The sequence below is a fragment of the Marmota marmota genome, unplaced genomic scaffold, assembly GCF_001458135.2.
Source record: "Marmota marmota marmota unplaced genomic scaffold, marMar, whole genome shotgun sequence".
Lineage (NCBI taxonomy): Eukaryota > Metazoa > Chordata > Mammalia > Rodentia > Sciuridae > Marmota > Marmota marmota.
This window is the reverse complement of record NW_026000026.1, coordinates 13,490,616-13,507,529: the sequence shown is the minus strand read 5'-3', so window position 1 is coordinate 13,507,529 and position 16,914 is coordinate 13,490,616. Positions and strand designations below refer to the sequence as shown.

The 16,914-nt window shown below is 43.6% G+C and overlaps 1 protein-coding gene across 1 annotated transcript in view; it reads right to left on the bottom strand.

The window, feature by feature from the left end:
- The window catches only part of Vapb (VAMP associated protein B and C), a 43,997-nt gene extending 32,684 nt beyond the window's left edge, over window positions 1-11,313 (bottom strand). The window contains exon 1 of the mRNA XM_015480283.2: window positions 11,202-11,313. Coding sequence (XP_015335769.2) covers window positions 11,202-11,298 — 97 coding nt within the window. The 5' untranslated portion in view covers window positions 11,299-11,313. The remainder of the gene's footprint in view (window positions 1-11,201) is intronic.
- Between the last annotated feature and the right edge of the window lie 5,601 nt (window positions 11,314-16,914).

Genomic DNA, 16,914 nt, shown 5'->3' with positions numbered 1-16,914 from the left:
ATGAGAAGCTGGTCTTCCCTAAGAATTTTAATAAATATGCCAATCTGCTGTGGGATGCTGACAGTGCAGCAGGCTGCTGATGTGTGGGGCGGGGGGCTTATGGAACTTGCATTTGCTATGAACTGAGAACCACTCTAGAAAATAGCAATATTTTTCAAAAAGAAGAGGGGGGGGAAAGTATTTAGCCTTTTATATCAAATTCACTTTTGGTAATGCCCTCCAACATTTCTGATATTTAGTATCATTGAGATTTTGAAAAATACATATGTATACAAGTGTGTGGGTGTGTGAGGATGCATAGACCAACAAGACGGAAAAAAAAAACGCTCTGTCTGCACAGAGATGGCTTCTCTTCCTTTTCTGAAATTCTGGTATTACCAATACATACCCTTCCTTTGCAAGTGATCTCCTGATATAGCTAAAATATTTGAAACTTGCACTGTGTTACCAAATAAGTTATATGTCAAATTGACATATAATCTATCAGCTCTCAGCTTTTCAGATATAAAACTTAAAGTTATTAGCTTCAAAGCAGATTTTTCCATTCTGCATAAAAAGAGCTGGATTACCTTACATTCTTGCAAACACAAAATCTCTCTCCTTTTCACAACCCCTCCAAAAAATAAGCTACCATATTTCACTCTAAATAAATAAAGGTATTGTGTCCAACTACAACTAAAAAATAAATATCTAAAAAAACAAAAAGACCACCTTCTGGAAAGATCATAATCTGTCTCCGAAGCCTGTGACTTTTGGTGGATTTTGCTATGACAGGAGAAAGGCACTGATGGCTTCAGAGCGATGGCCTCACCCAGTGCGTGGGTGTCTAATATAGAAGACGTGGACCCCCTCAAGTGAATCTTGCTTAACTTTTAGAGATCTTTACACTTCACCCTTTGGGAGTCTATTTTCATTATAAGTATCCTGATGTTTTCTGCTTTCCCCATTCACCTGCATTGCCCCAATGCCCACCTTCCTCCTTCTCTTCCTCTTTCTGGAATAGCAATTTTGAATACAAACCTTTCCATCTCTCTTGTTCACGAGGATCATCAGCACCTGGAACATTTCAGGACACATAACTATGGAAGGAAGGGACGACCAGGATGTGCTTGTCTACCATCCCAGGCTATATTCTTCTCGCAGGCCCCCTGCACATGCAACCAGGCTCCAGATGAACACACATTAGCCTCCTGACGCTCACGCTCCAGTATCACTGCCCATGTCCTTCTGCAGAGGACAGACTCTGTGTGCTCCTTTCCTGACAGCAAGCCCAGGGCAGGCAACACATGCAGCAGGGACTCAATGGTACAGGCTGCATTAATGCCAGGCTTCCTCGCGGGTTCCTCTCTCCTGATGCTGCCGCTTGCCCTGTAAGTATGCCTGCCTCCCTACACTCGAGTCTCAAGTCATGTTAAGACTGGGTTGTTCATAACAGGCTGAAAGTATTAAAAATATTCTCTTGTATTAAAAATATTCTCTTGTATTAAAAATATTCTCTTGTATCTATGATGCTTTCATCATAAGTATTCAGTGATATCTTTTTAACTTGATCTCTTTCTAAAAAATTAAATAAAGGTATCATACAAACAGATAATCAAAGAGAGTAAACTCTTAAATAACCATGAGTTTAAGAGTAAGGCTACCAGCTGGGCATGGTAGCACATGCTTGTAATCCCAGACTCTTGGGAAGCTGAGGCAGAAATTCAAGTTCAAAGCCAGTCTGGCCAGCTCAGTGAGACTCCATTTCCAAAAAAAGAGAATAAGTACACTGGAGAAATTGAGGTTTTAAGAAAATTTATTTTCCTGATTAAATGGTTAGCTCACACAATGCTTTGGAGATAAAAATAATGCTTTGCAACCAATGTATTCCCAATGACACACACTGTATTCCAGTACTTCAGCAGAAAGTCAAATTGCACAGCTCTTATTTTGAAACAACCCCACATAAAGAACCCTAAGAGAGGGCTGGGGTTGTGGCTCAGTGGTAGAGCGCTCGCCTAGTGCGTGCGAAGCCCTGGGTTTGATCCTCAGGCCAACATAAAAATAAATAGGTAAAACAAAGGTATGAAGCACCTTCCTTATGTCCTCATGAGACATCCAGCTGCTGGGAAACCCAGCATCCCAGCAAAAGAAACCAGCACCAACAACTCCCAATGATGATGCTGCCGCCATCTAAGGTCCTGAAAGAGACCAGCCCTGTCTGTTCCGTTCGCTAGTGTCCTAGTTCCTTCTGAGCAGAAATAAAATTCAGCCTGCCACCAACCTCCCACACAGGGGGGAACCAGACTGCAAGGCACTAGTGTGATGAGAGAATTCAACAGAGAAAAGAACCCGCAAAAGGGCAAAGAGCAAACTCAGGAAAGTTCCCTGAAAGAGAGGGTGCTAGCCAGGAGGAACAGCCTGAGGAACACAGGCATCTGCAGTTCATATGACAGATCAGTAATCAGGATTCCATATAAACAAAGAACTCTTACCTAAAACACGTGCGCTAAATTCTTCTGAAGGAACACTACATGACAGGGCAGAAGAATGCACAAGATCCATATTTCAACAACCAATGGGTCTCGAAGGCATGTTAAGTGATACACACACCGCGACTCTTCATTAGGGAAATGGTTCCCACCACACTCCTCTGGGAGTAAGGACAAGCGGGAGTGTGAATGGGCAAATATGAGGCACAGGCTGTCTTTAAATTATTCATAAAGCTTTACTTGTTTCATTAAAGAGAGATTTTAAATAAGACGAGCACCTTATTAACTTTCAGTTACTCTGTATGTGGGCATTTATCACACTATCTGCATACTTCTGTAGTAAAATTGTCCCTCATAAAGAAAGCTACCTGTAGTTCATGTGAGGCCCAGAGAACACTCTTCTGAAGAGTCATCTTCTCACCCAGACTACCCTGTATATACAGAAACACTGACATTCTGACCTCGGACTGCTAAAAAACCAATGAGCCTACAATGATGGTCATTTTCATGTGATTTGTAAAAATGAACATTACGATTTAAAACATGTTTAGCAAAGCAGTGGTCTCATTTATTCAAGACAAACACACACCCACAATTTTGGCAAAGCTAGTTTATGAACTTAGAAGTCTAGAAGCCTTCACTCATCTAAAGTTGAACATGCTGTTCTTTAATGTACTAAGATTTTCCTAAACAGAAAGATGGCTGAGAGCATTATGTGAGAGCAGGCGCTAAGGACACCCTGTGTCTGGCACCTCGAGGACAGTGCACAGCTGAAGACTACTCACAGATGAGTTTCAGAGAACAGCTCCAAATGGATCTTAATTTAATAAATAGAATTTTTTCAATGCACAATCTTTATTCCATTAACTATCTATAATGTTTCTCTAGTTAAAAGATAAAAATTTGTGATTATAGGGATCACAAAAATAAACAAAAAGACAAACTATATTCTCCTTCAAATAAAATTCTACCAAAATACAAAAGTAGCAAATATGGTTCATTTCTGACACAAAGAAGGAAGCCTGGAGACAGACATCTGCCCGAGGTAAGACGGCAGTGAGAAACACAACAAAGGACCCCATTAACTGTGACTGAGTTACAAATTAACAGTGCAGGGCAAGGGCAGCTGTCAGCCTCAGCAGTACAAGCTTCTCCAAAGCATGCCCTCTTCAGTGGAAGTGGGAGCAGGAGACAAGACCCCCCACACCCAAATCAGCACAGCCCAGGACACAGGCGTGGAGAGCACATTAGCATTCTGCACCTCTCAGGTCCAGCTGGAAGTTTCAATCTGTGAACAATGAGAAACAGCAGCATGTGGTTTATCGTTACTGTGTAATCTGGTCTGGTTTCCTTTTCAATAGAGAACTTAAGTGGCTATACTAGCAAAAAGAGATTATCAACCAGGTCAGCAGCTTCATAAACAAATTCAACAAGAGGCCAGGGGGTAAGGCTACAAACCTGGATGAGAAATATTTCCCTTTCTCTACCTCTGGAAATGATGCTCATTCTTCAAAGTTTTGCTCAAATGTCTTCCATTTTGGAAAGGGTTACCTAATCTCTCCAGTTGGAAGAAATTATTTCTTCCTTTTCTATGTTCCAACAATAAGATGATTTCCACCCTGGTGTCTGCAGCCTGGCCTCTCTGAGTTCCACACCCAGCTGCCCACTGCTGACCTCTCCCTGCACTCGTCCTCTGCACCTCACTGTATCATGCCACACAGCAGGCTGAGTCCCACACTCACGGTCTCTCAGCTCAGCACAGGACGCTGCCATTCACCAGCAATGTGGCCCAAAGCAGTTACCCAGCTTTCCACTCTTCCTCCCTTAACCATCGGCAGTTCTGTGGGTGCCACCTTCAAGACACGTGGAACTAGAGCAAGCTTGACATGGTCCTGCCCACACCATGGTCTCTCCCGCACTCTCAGCCTACATCCCTGCCATGGCCACAAGGCCTGCACACACCCCGCAGCACAGAGCTCTCGGAGCCTGTCCTCCTCACCTGCCATGGCTTTTTAAAGACTCCTGCTCAGAACCCTCCACACCTCCCCATGAAGAAACATATTTTGAAGCCCCTCTGGTGGTCTGCTGCTAGCAAGGTGCCCACCCTCTTGTGAAGCCCATCTCCTAGTGTGCCCATCCCTGGCTCCAGGGCAGGCACAGTGACCACGCTGCTCCCTGAGCACACCAGCCTGATCGCTACTCAGGGCCCTGGACTTGCACTGCCCTTCCCAAGTCTGCAAAGCTCTCTCCCAAACATCTGCATGGCCTGATGTTTTATTTTTTTATACCTTTATTTTATTTGTTTTTATGTGGTGCTGATAGAACCCAGTGTCTCACATGTGCTAGGCAAGAACTCTACCACTGGCCACAACTCCAGTCCCTTGTGTAAGTGTTTTATACAGGTCTTTGTCTCAGTTCCAACTGCACCTTCTCAGGGAAGTGGCGTCCCCAGTTACCAATTTAAAACACAGCCCAAAAATTAGGGATGTAGCTCTAATAGAGTGCTTGCCAGGCATGCACAAGGCCCTGCATTCCATTCCTGTGGTGCAAAAGACAAAAACAAAAAATAAACAGAACTTACTCCCAAATCCCTTTATCCTGCTCTTTTCATTTAGCACCTACCACACTACCTAAAACAAATTATATATTATTTCTATTTTCATGTGGCATATCTTCTCTGCTAGAAGATGAGCTTCATAAACACAAAGGTTTTCTCAGGTTTTTTTTCACCCCAACCCCTCAAGTATCCGTAACAACGGCTCTCAGGAAGTTATGAGGATGCTCCTCCAGGAGCTGTGCAAGGCTTTCAGGTGAGAGATGACAGGGCAGGACACTCCTGCTACACACTGGGAAGCTAGTAATACACTCCCAGGGTCTCCAAGCTGATCAAAGCAGAGGCTCTGGGACTGTATGCTGAAATGATGCATCTTCACAAATCACACTGACATTAGCTAACATTGAATGGTGCCAGGCCCTCTCCAAGTGCTTTACACGTGCTAATTTATTTTATACTCCTCACACACCTCAAAGAAAAGGCACAGAGAGGTTAGACACCTTATCAAAGGTCACATGACTTTCAACAGGCAGATCTAGGATCACACCCAAGCATTCTGGCCCCAGAGGTAACTCTGAGCCATTAACTGCCGGGCTCAATACCACCTCTCACTGAACTGAACACCATCGGAAAGGAAATTAAGTCCCAAACACAGAGAGGGTACCCAGGACTGAGCACTGAGGAAGGCCCTGGGGTTTGAGGAGCTGCCACAGACAGGAAGCACACTCAAGCTGCAAGGCAGTAGGGGAAGGCACAGCGTGACGCACCTGTGAGAGGTCATCAGGGGACCATGAGCCCAAAGTAGTGGGGGCCCAAAAAGAGGAACAGGGCTGAGTTCAAAGATGCAGAGTAGCCCCATTTTGAAAGGCTCTAACACTGGTCTAAGAATTTTGAACATGAACTTGTAAGTTCTAGGGAGCCAATAAATGGAGAGGTGTGGAAAAGGGGGAGTGGAAAATGAGCTTAGGATTTCTGGCTTGCCCAAGTGGACACAGGGACACTTCCAAGGTGCAGGAGGAGCCTTGGTGAGTGGAGATGAGTAAATCGTCAATGCAACATGGACCATGCTGACTTCAAGGAGTTTCTGTGACTGGTAGAGAGGCCAGGTGTCTAGCTGGCAAACAGCTGCAAGATGCAAAGATCTGCCTGGAGATGGAGACTGGAAGTCTGCTGAGCTGAAGGGGGAGCTGAAGGTATTATTAATGAGATACCATACAGGGAACAGGAAAGCAAACCCCAGTGGTCAACTCTAATACACAGTGACAAGTATGGAAATCCAGGGGGACAGGCATAATGTGGACTGTGTTAGAGGTAAAGCACATACTTAATTTCAGAGGTAAGCAGGAAGGAGCAGTGAACAGGAAGAAGAAGAAACTAACATTTAGTGATGGAAATAGCATATGTAAGAGTCCTGTGGTCAGGGAGAACTAAAACGCTGGCATAAAATGTAAGGAAAGATGAAACTGGACGACAGCAGGGTGACAGTACAAGGGATCATATTAAAGAATTCAGACTTTTATTCTGTTGGCAATGGAAGACATTCAATGACTTTAAGCAATCAAGAGATACGTTCACATCTGCATCTTTGAAAGCTTTAGGCTTTCTGGACAGCGAGGACAGATAGGCTATTTGTCTTCCGATGGGAATTAGGGAACAGAGTAGAAGGGGCCGATTTCATAGGCTCTCCAGGTTGGTAAACTGCATTAACGTGGATGCCATTCAATGAGTTGGCAGCAGGAACGGAAGATAGAAGAAAAGGAAAATAGAGTGGAATGGAATTCAGATTGGGGCATGCTGCACTTTAAGAACCTGTGACTCTGATACACAGGCTTGGGTCAGGCGTGGGCTGACATATAAGAGATGTCAGAAGTCAAAGGCACTGGTAGAAGAGTGCCCCAAGGGGAGCAGGGAGACAGAAAGGGAGGAAATGAGAGAAGAAGAGGGAAGAGGAGGGTGGGAGAAGGAGAGTCTGAACCCTTGAGCATCACCCATAGGACCCATGAGTGAGGGCAGAAGTGACCATACAAGCCCAAGAAAACCAGAGAGTGACTAGGATGGAAAAGGTAGCAGTGTCAACAGGCAGGATGGCAAACGCTGAGTACACCCAGGCTGACAAATGAAAACACAGCCAACCCAGGCACAGTAGGGCGCGCCTATAACCCCAGCAGCTTGGGAGGCTGAGGCAGGAGGATTGAGAGTTCAAATCCAGCCTCAGCAACTTCGCAAGGCCCTAAGCAACTCAGCACAACCCTGTCTCTAAATAAAATAAAAAAGGGTTGGGGGTGTGGCTCAGGAGTTAAGTGCCACTGGGTTCAATCCCCAGTACCAAAAAAAAAAAAAAAAATCATAGGCAGGATGGAGTGGAAGCAATCACCAAGCTCTTGGGGAGTGACTCTGGGCGCACATGAATGAGACACAGACAGGGACTTCTCACCCAGAGTCTGGCGCACAAGAAGGCACTAAGGGACAAGTTAGGGCAAAGGCACCTCAGGAAGCATCTTGCCTTTTCAAAAGTAGAGTAAAAGCATCTGACTACACTCAGATGTCCACCGACGTGCTGATTGCCAAGCACTGTGCTCAGCGCCAGGTCTATAAAGAAACAAGAGACAATCTCGTTTTGAAGGAGAAAGGCAACAAAAGCAATATTTAGAAATAATAATAAAATGGAAGAAAAAAGACCCAAATTAGCCCACCATGTTCCTGAAGACTTCCCCAGAGACCTCAGTCTCTTCCAGATCTGCCTCAGCACATGGCTGGAGGGAGAGCAGGAGGACCGCAAAGCAGATTGAGCCCACAGACCCTCTCAAGAGTGGGCCGTGGCTTTCCTTCACCCATTAGTACAGCAGTGCCAGACTTTATAGAGGTCAAAGGCACAGACTGAGATTTTCAATGGAACCCATCAGGACACACCTACATACCAACAATCGATGTCTGCCTTCAAAGCACTTTCCATCATTCTTCTTCAGGTAAAACAAACCTGGATCTCAAGTTCTCAAGCCTGGAGCTGGATGGACTCTATATGATTAGGAGTGTAAGCCTCCTTATGCCACAGAGAAGGAAATCACAGCTGAGGTGCTTAGATGAGAGCATCCAAGTGACAGCAAGACAGGAACCAAGGCTGGAGACCAAGAGGCCTGGATGCCAGTTCACACCTGGCCAAGAGCTGGGCCTCCATATTCTCACCACCAACACGGAGGGGACAGTGACACTGATGTTCCCAGGTAGGCCACATTCCATTCCTTTTCTTTCTCTACTAAGCTAAAAATGTTAAATGGTGTAAGCAAAGGGCAAAAATAGTCCCCATTTAATCCAGAAACACACGTTTTGTAAAGGAGTAAAAGACCTGGGCTGGGAGTAGAAAGGCAAAGGGAAGGGACAGTTGCGGTAACAAATAGCACACTACCTTTAGCAATGACAGAGAAGTGATTCACAATGAGAAGTAGTGAAGCTTGACATCAGTTCCTAGGGAAAACAGAATTGGGTTAGGGCAGTCTCCCCAGCACAGAGCACCACGCACCTAAGAGGCGTCCACAAGACACTCTGGCTCAGCACCCTGACTTGCTTTTCTATGCCATTTCTCTTTCATTCACTCTTTTCTCTGTTCCCACTGTCCTATTTCCAGTCCTTCTATCATCTTCCTGACAACATAACAGATAAGAAAGCTAAGGGCAATGACACTCTTTGAAAGGAGGAAACCCAGTGGGCACAAGAATGAAGAAGACCACTGCTTTGCAGTCAGGCAGATCATGCATCTCAACTCCACTTTGTGACTTGGGTCAATAACCTAGGGATCACAGTTGTACCCACTTCCTAGCCTTACTGCAAGAATTAAATAAATAGGCACTTAGAAAAATGTCCAGCAAAGAACAAGCTCACCACATCACACATTTCAAATGTGTGATCTAAAGCCCAACACAGAATTAACACAGCTGTTCTAAGCTCCCAATGGAGGGCATACCATGAGTCCAGTCCCCATTTTTCCTCATCATCCCCCAACACCAAGATGATAGAAACTCATATAAGGGCCAGATCTTCCTCCCCAGAACCAAACCAAACCAAAGCCTAGCCCATAGGAAACTTTCAGTGCATGGTGACTGAATCAAAGCCTAACCTAGCATCCTCTCATATCTCCAAGGGAGTCAGTTCCATGTGAATAAAACCACAAAGGACAGGTTGTGCAAAAGAAGAGCAGTAGCTGGTCTCTATAGACAACCATGTGCCACGCAGACGATCACTGCAGCTGGTCTTTAGGCGCATTCTGACTCTGCTTGTATCCTGATGAAGCCATCATTTGGGTGAATGACGACATCCCAAAGTACATCCCATACAGATGAAAACAGCACTTTTTTTTTTTACATCGTCTTAAGCTGACCTCTTGCCACATTCAAAGCAATCTCTAGTTGTATATTAACTCATCTTATTTGCTTCTCTGCCCAAAGCAGTGGCCCATCAGAAGCACACAGAACTAAAGGTATAGTAGTTCCGCTTGTAAAGTTTAAAGTGGCACCTATAAATGCTATTTATTTTAGACAATCCTACCTTAACAAGCACCCTTTACATTTCTCTAATTCCCACTTTACAAGTCTGCAAACCTATGAAATTCCTACTAAACACAAGCTTTACCACACCTTCCAAGAAATGGGGAGCAGGATCACAAATTACTCACAAAGTCAAGGCTTCTAAACATACAGAATTGTGAAATATCATTGAAATCTGATATAAAAGCAAACTAATATCCACAATATAAATCAAAGCATGCTTTGGAATAACCAGGCTGAACGTTCTTTTTATAATAAGGTAAAAAGTTCTTCTTAAAAATTTCCAAGAATAATTCTTAATGAATTGATATTCTTCAGAAATCATTCTGACAGTCATTAATTCCTTAATGGTTACAAATTCTCTGCCTCCCTCTCAAGAATAAATCCTTTATAAGTTAATCTAGCAAGCTGACAGCAGTATAAATTATGGTGCCTAAACCACACCTGGCTCAGAGTCCTGTTAGGGCTCTGGCATTAAACAACCTGGGTCAGAACCCAGCATCACCATTATTACTATGGCCTCCTTCAGGGCGAGTTACCCAGTCGCTGAATGAGTCATCTGAGATTGCTATATAGACTAAATATAAGGCAGAAAATAAAAGCACCTCCTACCTGTGGTCCCTACACTTTGTAGACTAGCTATTGACAATGAAGCATTCGTTCTCCCTCACCTTTTCTTTACCCTGGTCTTGCAAAATTCACATCTACCACTGCTTTCAGCTGCAGACCCTGACTGGGACGAGGAAGCCTCCACCTGACCCTTACACAGCCATTGCACTCAGCTGTCTGCTCTCCCTGCATTCTCAGAGCACTCATAAGCCTTCAGAGACAACTTAAAGACCTGGAGTCTTCAGGGTTCTAAGGCACAGCCTCAGCAATTCCAATGGGGTACATGGTCCTGGGAGATTGTCTTCAAGCACAATCTAAAACTCGGGAAACCACAGCAGTCTCAATGCACTCCTCTCCCAAAATATTTATTTCCCTAATTTCTTTCCCTGATAGGCAAAGACTACAGGAGCCTTCTGAAAGGCCAAGAGTGCACAAACTCACAAACCCTTATCAGCACAATGTGCCCCACCAGCAATGTCACAGGTGCCCATTGGGGAGGGGAGACACACACACACACACACACACACACACACACACACATTCTCTCTCTCTCTCTCTCTCCAAGGAAGTCATTACTTGACACGGGGGAGAAAAATACTAAACTACTTATCAAAAATAATAATAATAACCCTCCAAAAGAACGGAGGAAAACTCTACCGAAGTACTTGCATAGCTTTACAATTAATATAAAATATTAACAGTAAGCTTTTCAATGTTTTCCCAGAGGACTATTTCACAATAGCCATTTCTCAACAGTTCCTACCCCAGCCTCACCCCTGGAAAGGGGGAAAAACTCTGAGGCCCCCCAGAGTATTATCTAGGCATCAACAGCTTCTTTTAAAACAATGCCTTTAACCTTCTGAAAAAAATGGATATTCTAGAGATACTATTCTGCCACAGTTATTTTTTATAATAACTTAAAATGACTGTCAAATTCAGTAACTCTGTTCTCATAACAAAGTTCTTAAAACAAGAACTCGTTTTTGTAGAACCAGCTGTCCAGGTAAAAACTTCAAAGAACGCACCTACCCACTGAGCAAGGGCCAGAGCCATCCTGAGTATGAGAGGCGGACGCCTGAAAGGGGCCTATGAGGACAGAAAACATGGAAGTCAGCCTGAAAACCATAATGCAACTTTGTTTTTAATGCAATCCCCAGTGCAAAAATAACTGTAGAAGGCTTTTATTTTATGTAAAAGACACTCTGAGGCCCTTCGTCTTGACTGATGGAAAGCAGCGCTTTGTCCATCCTGCCCATCATCTTGCTGAGAGCTACGCTCACTGCTTCCAAAGCATGGCCATCCTTTAGATGGTAAGTTTTTCACCAAATGGAGGCTGTAAGAGGCAATCTTTGAGATAATCCTTTCTGTAAATTTGAAATTTCAGTTTCTCAAATTCGAGCCTGGGGGAGTATGTGAGTGAGAACCAACATAATTTCTCCTCGGACTCCTCCCCTGATTTCAACTACTTAGTGGCAATATTGCAAGGTCAAAGTGCTCCATATTTTGCCTTCAGCATTTGAAAAAAGATGCTATATACTTCTAATAAATAAAAGATAGTGTTAATAATGTTCAAGAGTCCAGCTCTTTAATAAGTATCAATTCAAACTAATTATTTTAATAAATCCACACTTGGATGAAAAGCTGCTAGGTAATTATGAAAACAGCAGTGAGGCCTGTTACACCACACACACACTAAGGAGACATCACCACCACCTTCTAAACACAACTACACATTCCCCGAGGAACTTAACTGTGAAGAAAAGAAAGCAAATAAGTGGAATGAAAAAAAAATAAATAAAAAAGTTAACTTCTAGTTCAACAGTATTATCTAAGAAGATTTAAGTTTGACTCAAGCTTAGTAGATTTAATGCCACTTGGTTTTGATGAGCAAGCTGGTTAATAATTAAATAAATGAAGATAATCTATTCAGGATGGATTTAAACCATACCATAAAGAATCTTAAGCACACTGCTGACATTTTGTTGTGCTGTAAAACACAGTCTGCCTATGTGATCATGAAATGTGAAGGGAATCAGTGCTACACTAAAGCTAAAGAATTAATGTTGTACTCAGCATCTGAAAGATAATTATTGCAATGAATGGACTATATCCACAGGGTTTTAGCTTTTTTTTTTTTTTTTAACTTTCTAAACAATCCTAAATTACACATCAACTTGAGGGGCTCAATTAATGATTCTAAGCTTGCTTTCCTTATGCAAAAAAAGAGAGTGTCCCTAAGTTATCACTTACAGTTCCCAAGTTCCTATTTCCCCCAAAAGTAGTGATCAACTACACCAGCCCACTGGCCCTATCCCTAGAGACCAATGGCACGACTCAGACTTCTTGAAGGCTACTGGCTGAGTCTCAGAACAAAGCAAAAGTAAATGGCCCACAATGGGTTTAAGCTTCGACCTTATGAGGATGGTTATTTTTTTTTAATATTTTTAGTTGTAGATGGACAAGAAACCTTTACTTATTTATTTATTTGGGGTACCTGGGATTGAATTCAGGGGCACTCGAACACTGAGCCACATCCCTAGTCCTATTTTGTATTTTATTCAGAGACAGGGTCTCACTGAGTTGCTTAGCGCCTCACCGTTGCTAAGGCTGGCTTTGAACTCATGATTCTCCTGTCTCAGCCTCCAGAGCCACTGGGATTACAGGCGTGCCCCACCGCAGCCGGCTGTTTATCTATTTTTATGTGGTGCTGAGGAGCAAACCCAGTGCCTCACAGTACTGGGCAAGTGCTCTATCATTGAGCCACAGTCCCAGCTCAAGATGGTTACTGATCATTCCTAGGTGATAGTACCATTGGCAAGAGGGTGTGCCAGGATGTGACAAAGGATTAAGTCTTGGACAATGACCAAAGAAATAGAAAACACACTACTTACCACAGATAAAATCTGATGGAAGGGGAGGGAGTGGAAAAAGAAGAGATAAAATGCCTTAGAAGTGACTCATTCTGAAAGTGTTCTCTGAGCTGGACACAGTGGGATCAAAGGGAGGAGACAGAGAGGAAAGGATTAGGCCTTGGGAGGACCAGACGTCAAGGGGAAGAGTGACAACGAAAACCGAACACAATCTCACTCCACAGGTTTCAAAACCTTTCCTCTCTCCAAAAGTTCCTGGTTTGAAGGAGCTTCTACCTTTGTTGCTTCTTAAAATGATCTGTTGAAGTCCAACTTTAAATCTAGGCAAATCCACTGGGGCATGCTTTTCTATCAGGAACCCAGTCACTCTCCCTTGTCACTCAACACATGCAACATGATATGTTCTATAAAATTGAACAAGGTCATGTAAATTTGTGTTCTTCTTCCACTGTAACATCTTTAAATTTAACATACTACACAAAAATCCCAAGGTTATGAAGACTCTGATAACATACAATCCCACACCATCATCTTAGGCTGTACTTAAAAGATGGCTAATTTTCTTCTGAATGATGGGTATTTTAATTATTAACTTCTTAAGCAAAGTTAGCTTAGAGATTTGATTCATTTAGGTGAACCACCAGAAATCAGAGTTGTTATCTGAATAACCTAGAAGAGACCAATTATATGTGTCAATTCTCATCCTGAAATGAATTATCGCCATACAACAAGCCAGACCACTGAGTCTCTACTCTAATTTGATTATCTTCACATTCAGCTTCAAACAAATGAGCAAAACACCTCAAAAATGGTTTACACATGCCTACAGATGCCTCTTCCAAAGTTAGGAGCAATGCCCTTCAACAATTTGACACCACAAATTCTCCTGGACCACTTCCCTAGCAAAAATACCCAATGACTTTGGCCATCCTTACTTTAGCCAACCCAGGGTCAGAGAGATCACTTTGCCATACCCTTTAAGTAAACAAGCTGAAGAGATGAAACCAGCTTCATGTATTCAACCAGCAATCTCTGTACAGACCTCTGCATCTACAGCGTACCTTCCTAAAAAGCAGCAAAACTTTCTATGCAACTGAGACACAAGGTAGGAGTGTCACCCCAACAACTCCAGATCCAGGCACCAGGGAATGAAGTGGCAGCACAAGGTCACACATCCTTTAAGTCAAAGAACTGGAACAAAAACATGAATTTTCTCTGTAAAACACACTAGAGGAGAGTGCTTGTACTGGGGCTTGGGTTTCAGGGAGTCAATCTAAGGAAGAACTATTTAGAAAGCAACACAATTTGAAGCTGGGGATGTGGCTCAGTGGAAAAACCCTTGCCTAGCATGCACAAGAAGCTGGGTTTGATCTCCAGTACAGGGGTGTGGGGGGGTGCGGAACAGCCACACAATTTTAACTCGACACTAGGCACCAAGGGACTGAGAAGATCTGACCCTGTCTGTAGGAAGCCTTGGCTCCTACTTTGCCCTGAATTTCTTTGCTGCTATGGTGGCATCCCAAAGGAACAGTCACCTCAGCTTTTCCGCCTCTATACAGGCAACTTGCTTTGTCTGAAATGCTCCCCACCCATTCTCTTTCTAGCTGGCTTTGTGGACCTCTGCAACCAGCTCAGATGATACCTGTCTTAGGAGTAGACCTCTGCAATGCTCCCAGAACATGCTCCATTGCCTTACTTGGCTGTGTACTGTCCTGGCTGATGATCTCACCTGCCAGTCCCCACACATAAAGTACTAGGGAAGACGCTGAGGGAGGATGAGGGGACAACTGATAGGACCTGGCTTCTTCCAGTGTCTGACAACGGAGCAGGTGAGTATTTGTGGACTAACTGAATCTATGTGTCAATTCACAGAAGAACCAAATCAGGTTTCCCGGATAGAGAATTTCAGACTACTCAAGGGAAAACCATCACTCACCACCTTCACGTGACTACTTGGACTCCTTTCCCAGTCTAGCTCCTCCAGAAGTCCCTGAGACCACACAAGTTCAGGTACAGATGTTCCTCGATTTACAATGGAATTACATTCTAAAAACCCATTATGAATTGAAAATACTTTAAGTCAAAAATGCATTTAATAACCTAAACTACCAAACATTGTCCCTTAGCCTAGCCTGGCCTACCCTAAACATGCTCAGATTGCTTAAATTAGCCTACAGTTATGCAAAATCATCCAACACAAAACCTATTTAATAATAATGTTATTTAAATATATGCTGAATAGCTCATGTTTTGTACAATGAAATACAAAAGCAAAAAACACAATATCCAAAAAAATGCCAGCAACACAGTACACTGTGGAGTATCAGTTGTCTCCTCCTGTGACTGTGACTGCTGGGAGCTGCAGCTCTCTGTCACTATTCAGCATCAGATAGAGAAGAACAAACCACATACAGTTAACCTGGGCAAAGATCAAACTTCACAATTCAAAACAGATTCTACTGAATATATATCAATTTCACACCACTGTAGGGTAGAAAAATCATAAACCAAACTACTGTGAGTAGAGAGAGATCCTCTGTATACTGTCATGGAATGAGGATCCCATGCTAGGTTTCTATGGGGTTGTTTTGTTTTGTTTCCATTTCAACTGAACCTTGGATTTCTTACACATTCAGAGTCATTTCACATTATTAACCTCAATGGTAAAGTGAGAGCCACAATTCTGGGGTCTGACAGCATAACAGTCAAGTGTGAGCTCTGAAGTCTGGGTTCAAAAGTATCATCTGCCAACTGGGTAACTTTCGTCAAGTTACCCTACACTACTTCCTTACAACACACAAAAACCAAGGTGCCTCTGGCCGGCATTCATTTCACAAAAATTAAGTGAGCACCTACCGTGGGCCACATGCAGGCCATACAGTGGTGACCGGCCATTGGATCTAAACTACACCTTCATCAAGTCAGTCTGTTATTTCCTTTACAGAACTTACCACTACCTGCAAAGACCTTGTTCATGGTAATCTCCTCTGATTAGAATATGGTGAGCTCTAACTCTCCCCAGTGCTCGCTACAATTACTCAATGAATGCAAAAAGAATGAATGAGCAACCTGGACAAGCTCTCTGTTGTCTTTTGCCTCATGACCCTTACATTTTGGTAAAGAAGGAAAGAAACAGATACAAAAATACTTATACATATGATAAAAAAAAGTTATATGTGTTATATGTATTTTATATATATGAAATTATATATGTGTGTGCGTATATATAGATATATAGATATATATATAAAACGTGGTTAAGTGCAGAGGAGAAACCAGAGCCCTGGCTTCCCAGAGGGGCACTTGTTGCTCCAGCCTCCTGCTGGCTACAACTCCAAGCATCTCTGGGAATAAAAAGGATCCCAGCACCCTGGCGGCCTCCCTCAGCACGAGGAAGACCCTCGAGAGAATGGTGGTCCACTCCCATCAGAACTCTGGAGGAGGTTCCCTTTATGTATTCCTTCAACAGACATTTATTAGGCACCTAGTATGTACTGAACACAGAGCAGCGAACAGACAAGGTACTGTCCTCATGGGGTTTCCCATCTAGTGTCGAAACTCAGTGACTGGGTGGTGAAACGTGCTGTGCTGATCACAAGTCAGAGATGTGACAGGCATGACAATGGTGTCCACGGTGGTCTGGTGGTCAGTGCAGGCCATTCAGCAGGTGACACTAAGCTGAGACCTTGTGAAGCGCAGGGGAAGGGCCTTCCAGACAGAGGGCCACCAGTGCTTGCACTCCTCGAAGTCCTCAGAAGTTATGGTGGCCTTCTTGACAAGTGTGCCTCGAAGGCGAGGCCACGGGAGGCTGGGGGAGGAGGAGCAGGCCCCGGCCCCGCACCCCGGCCCCGTGGCCCTCGGGGTCCAGAAGG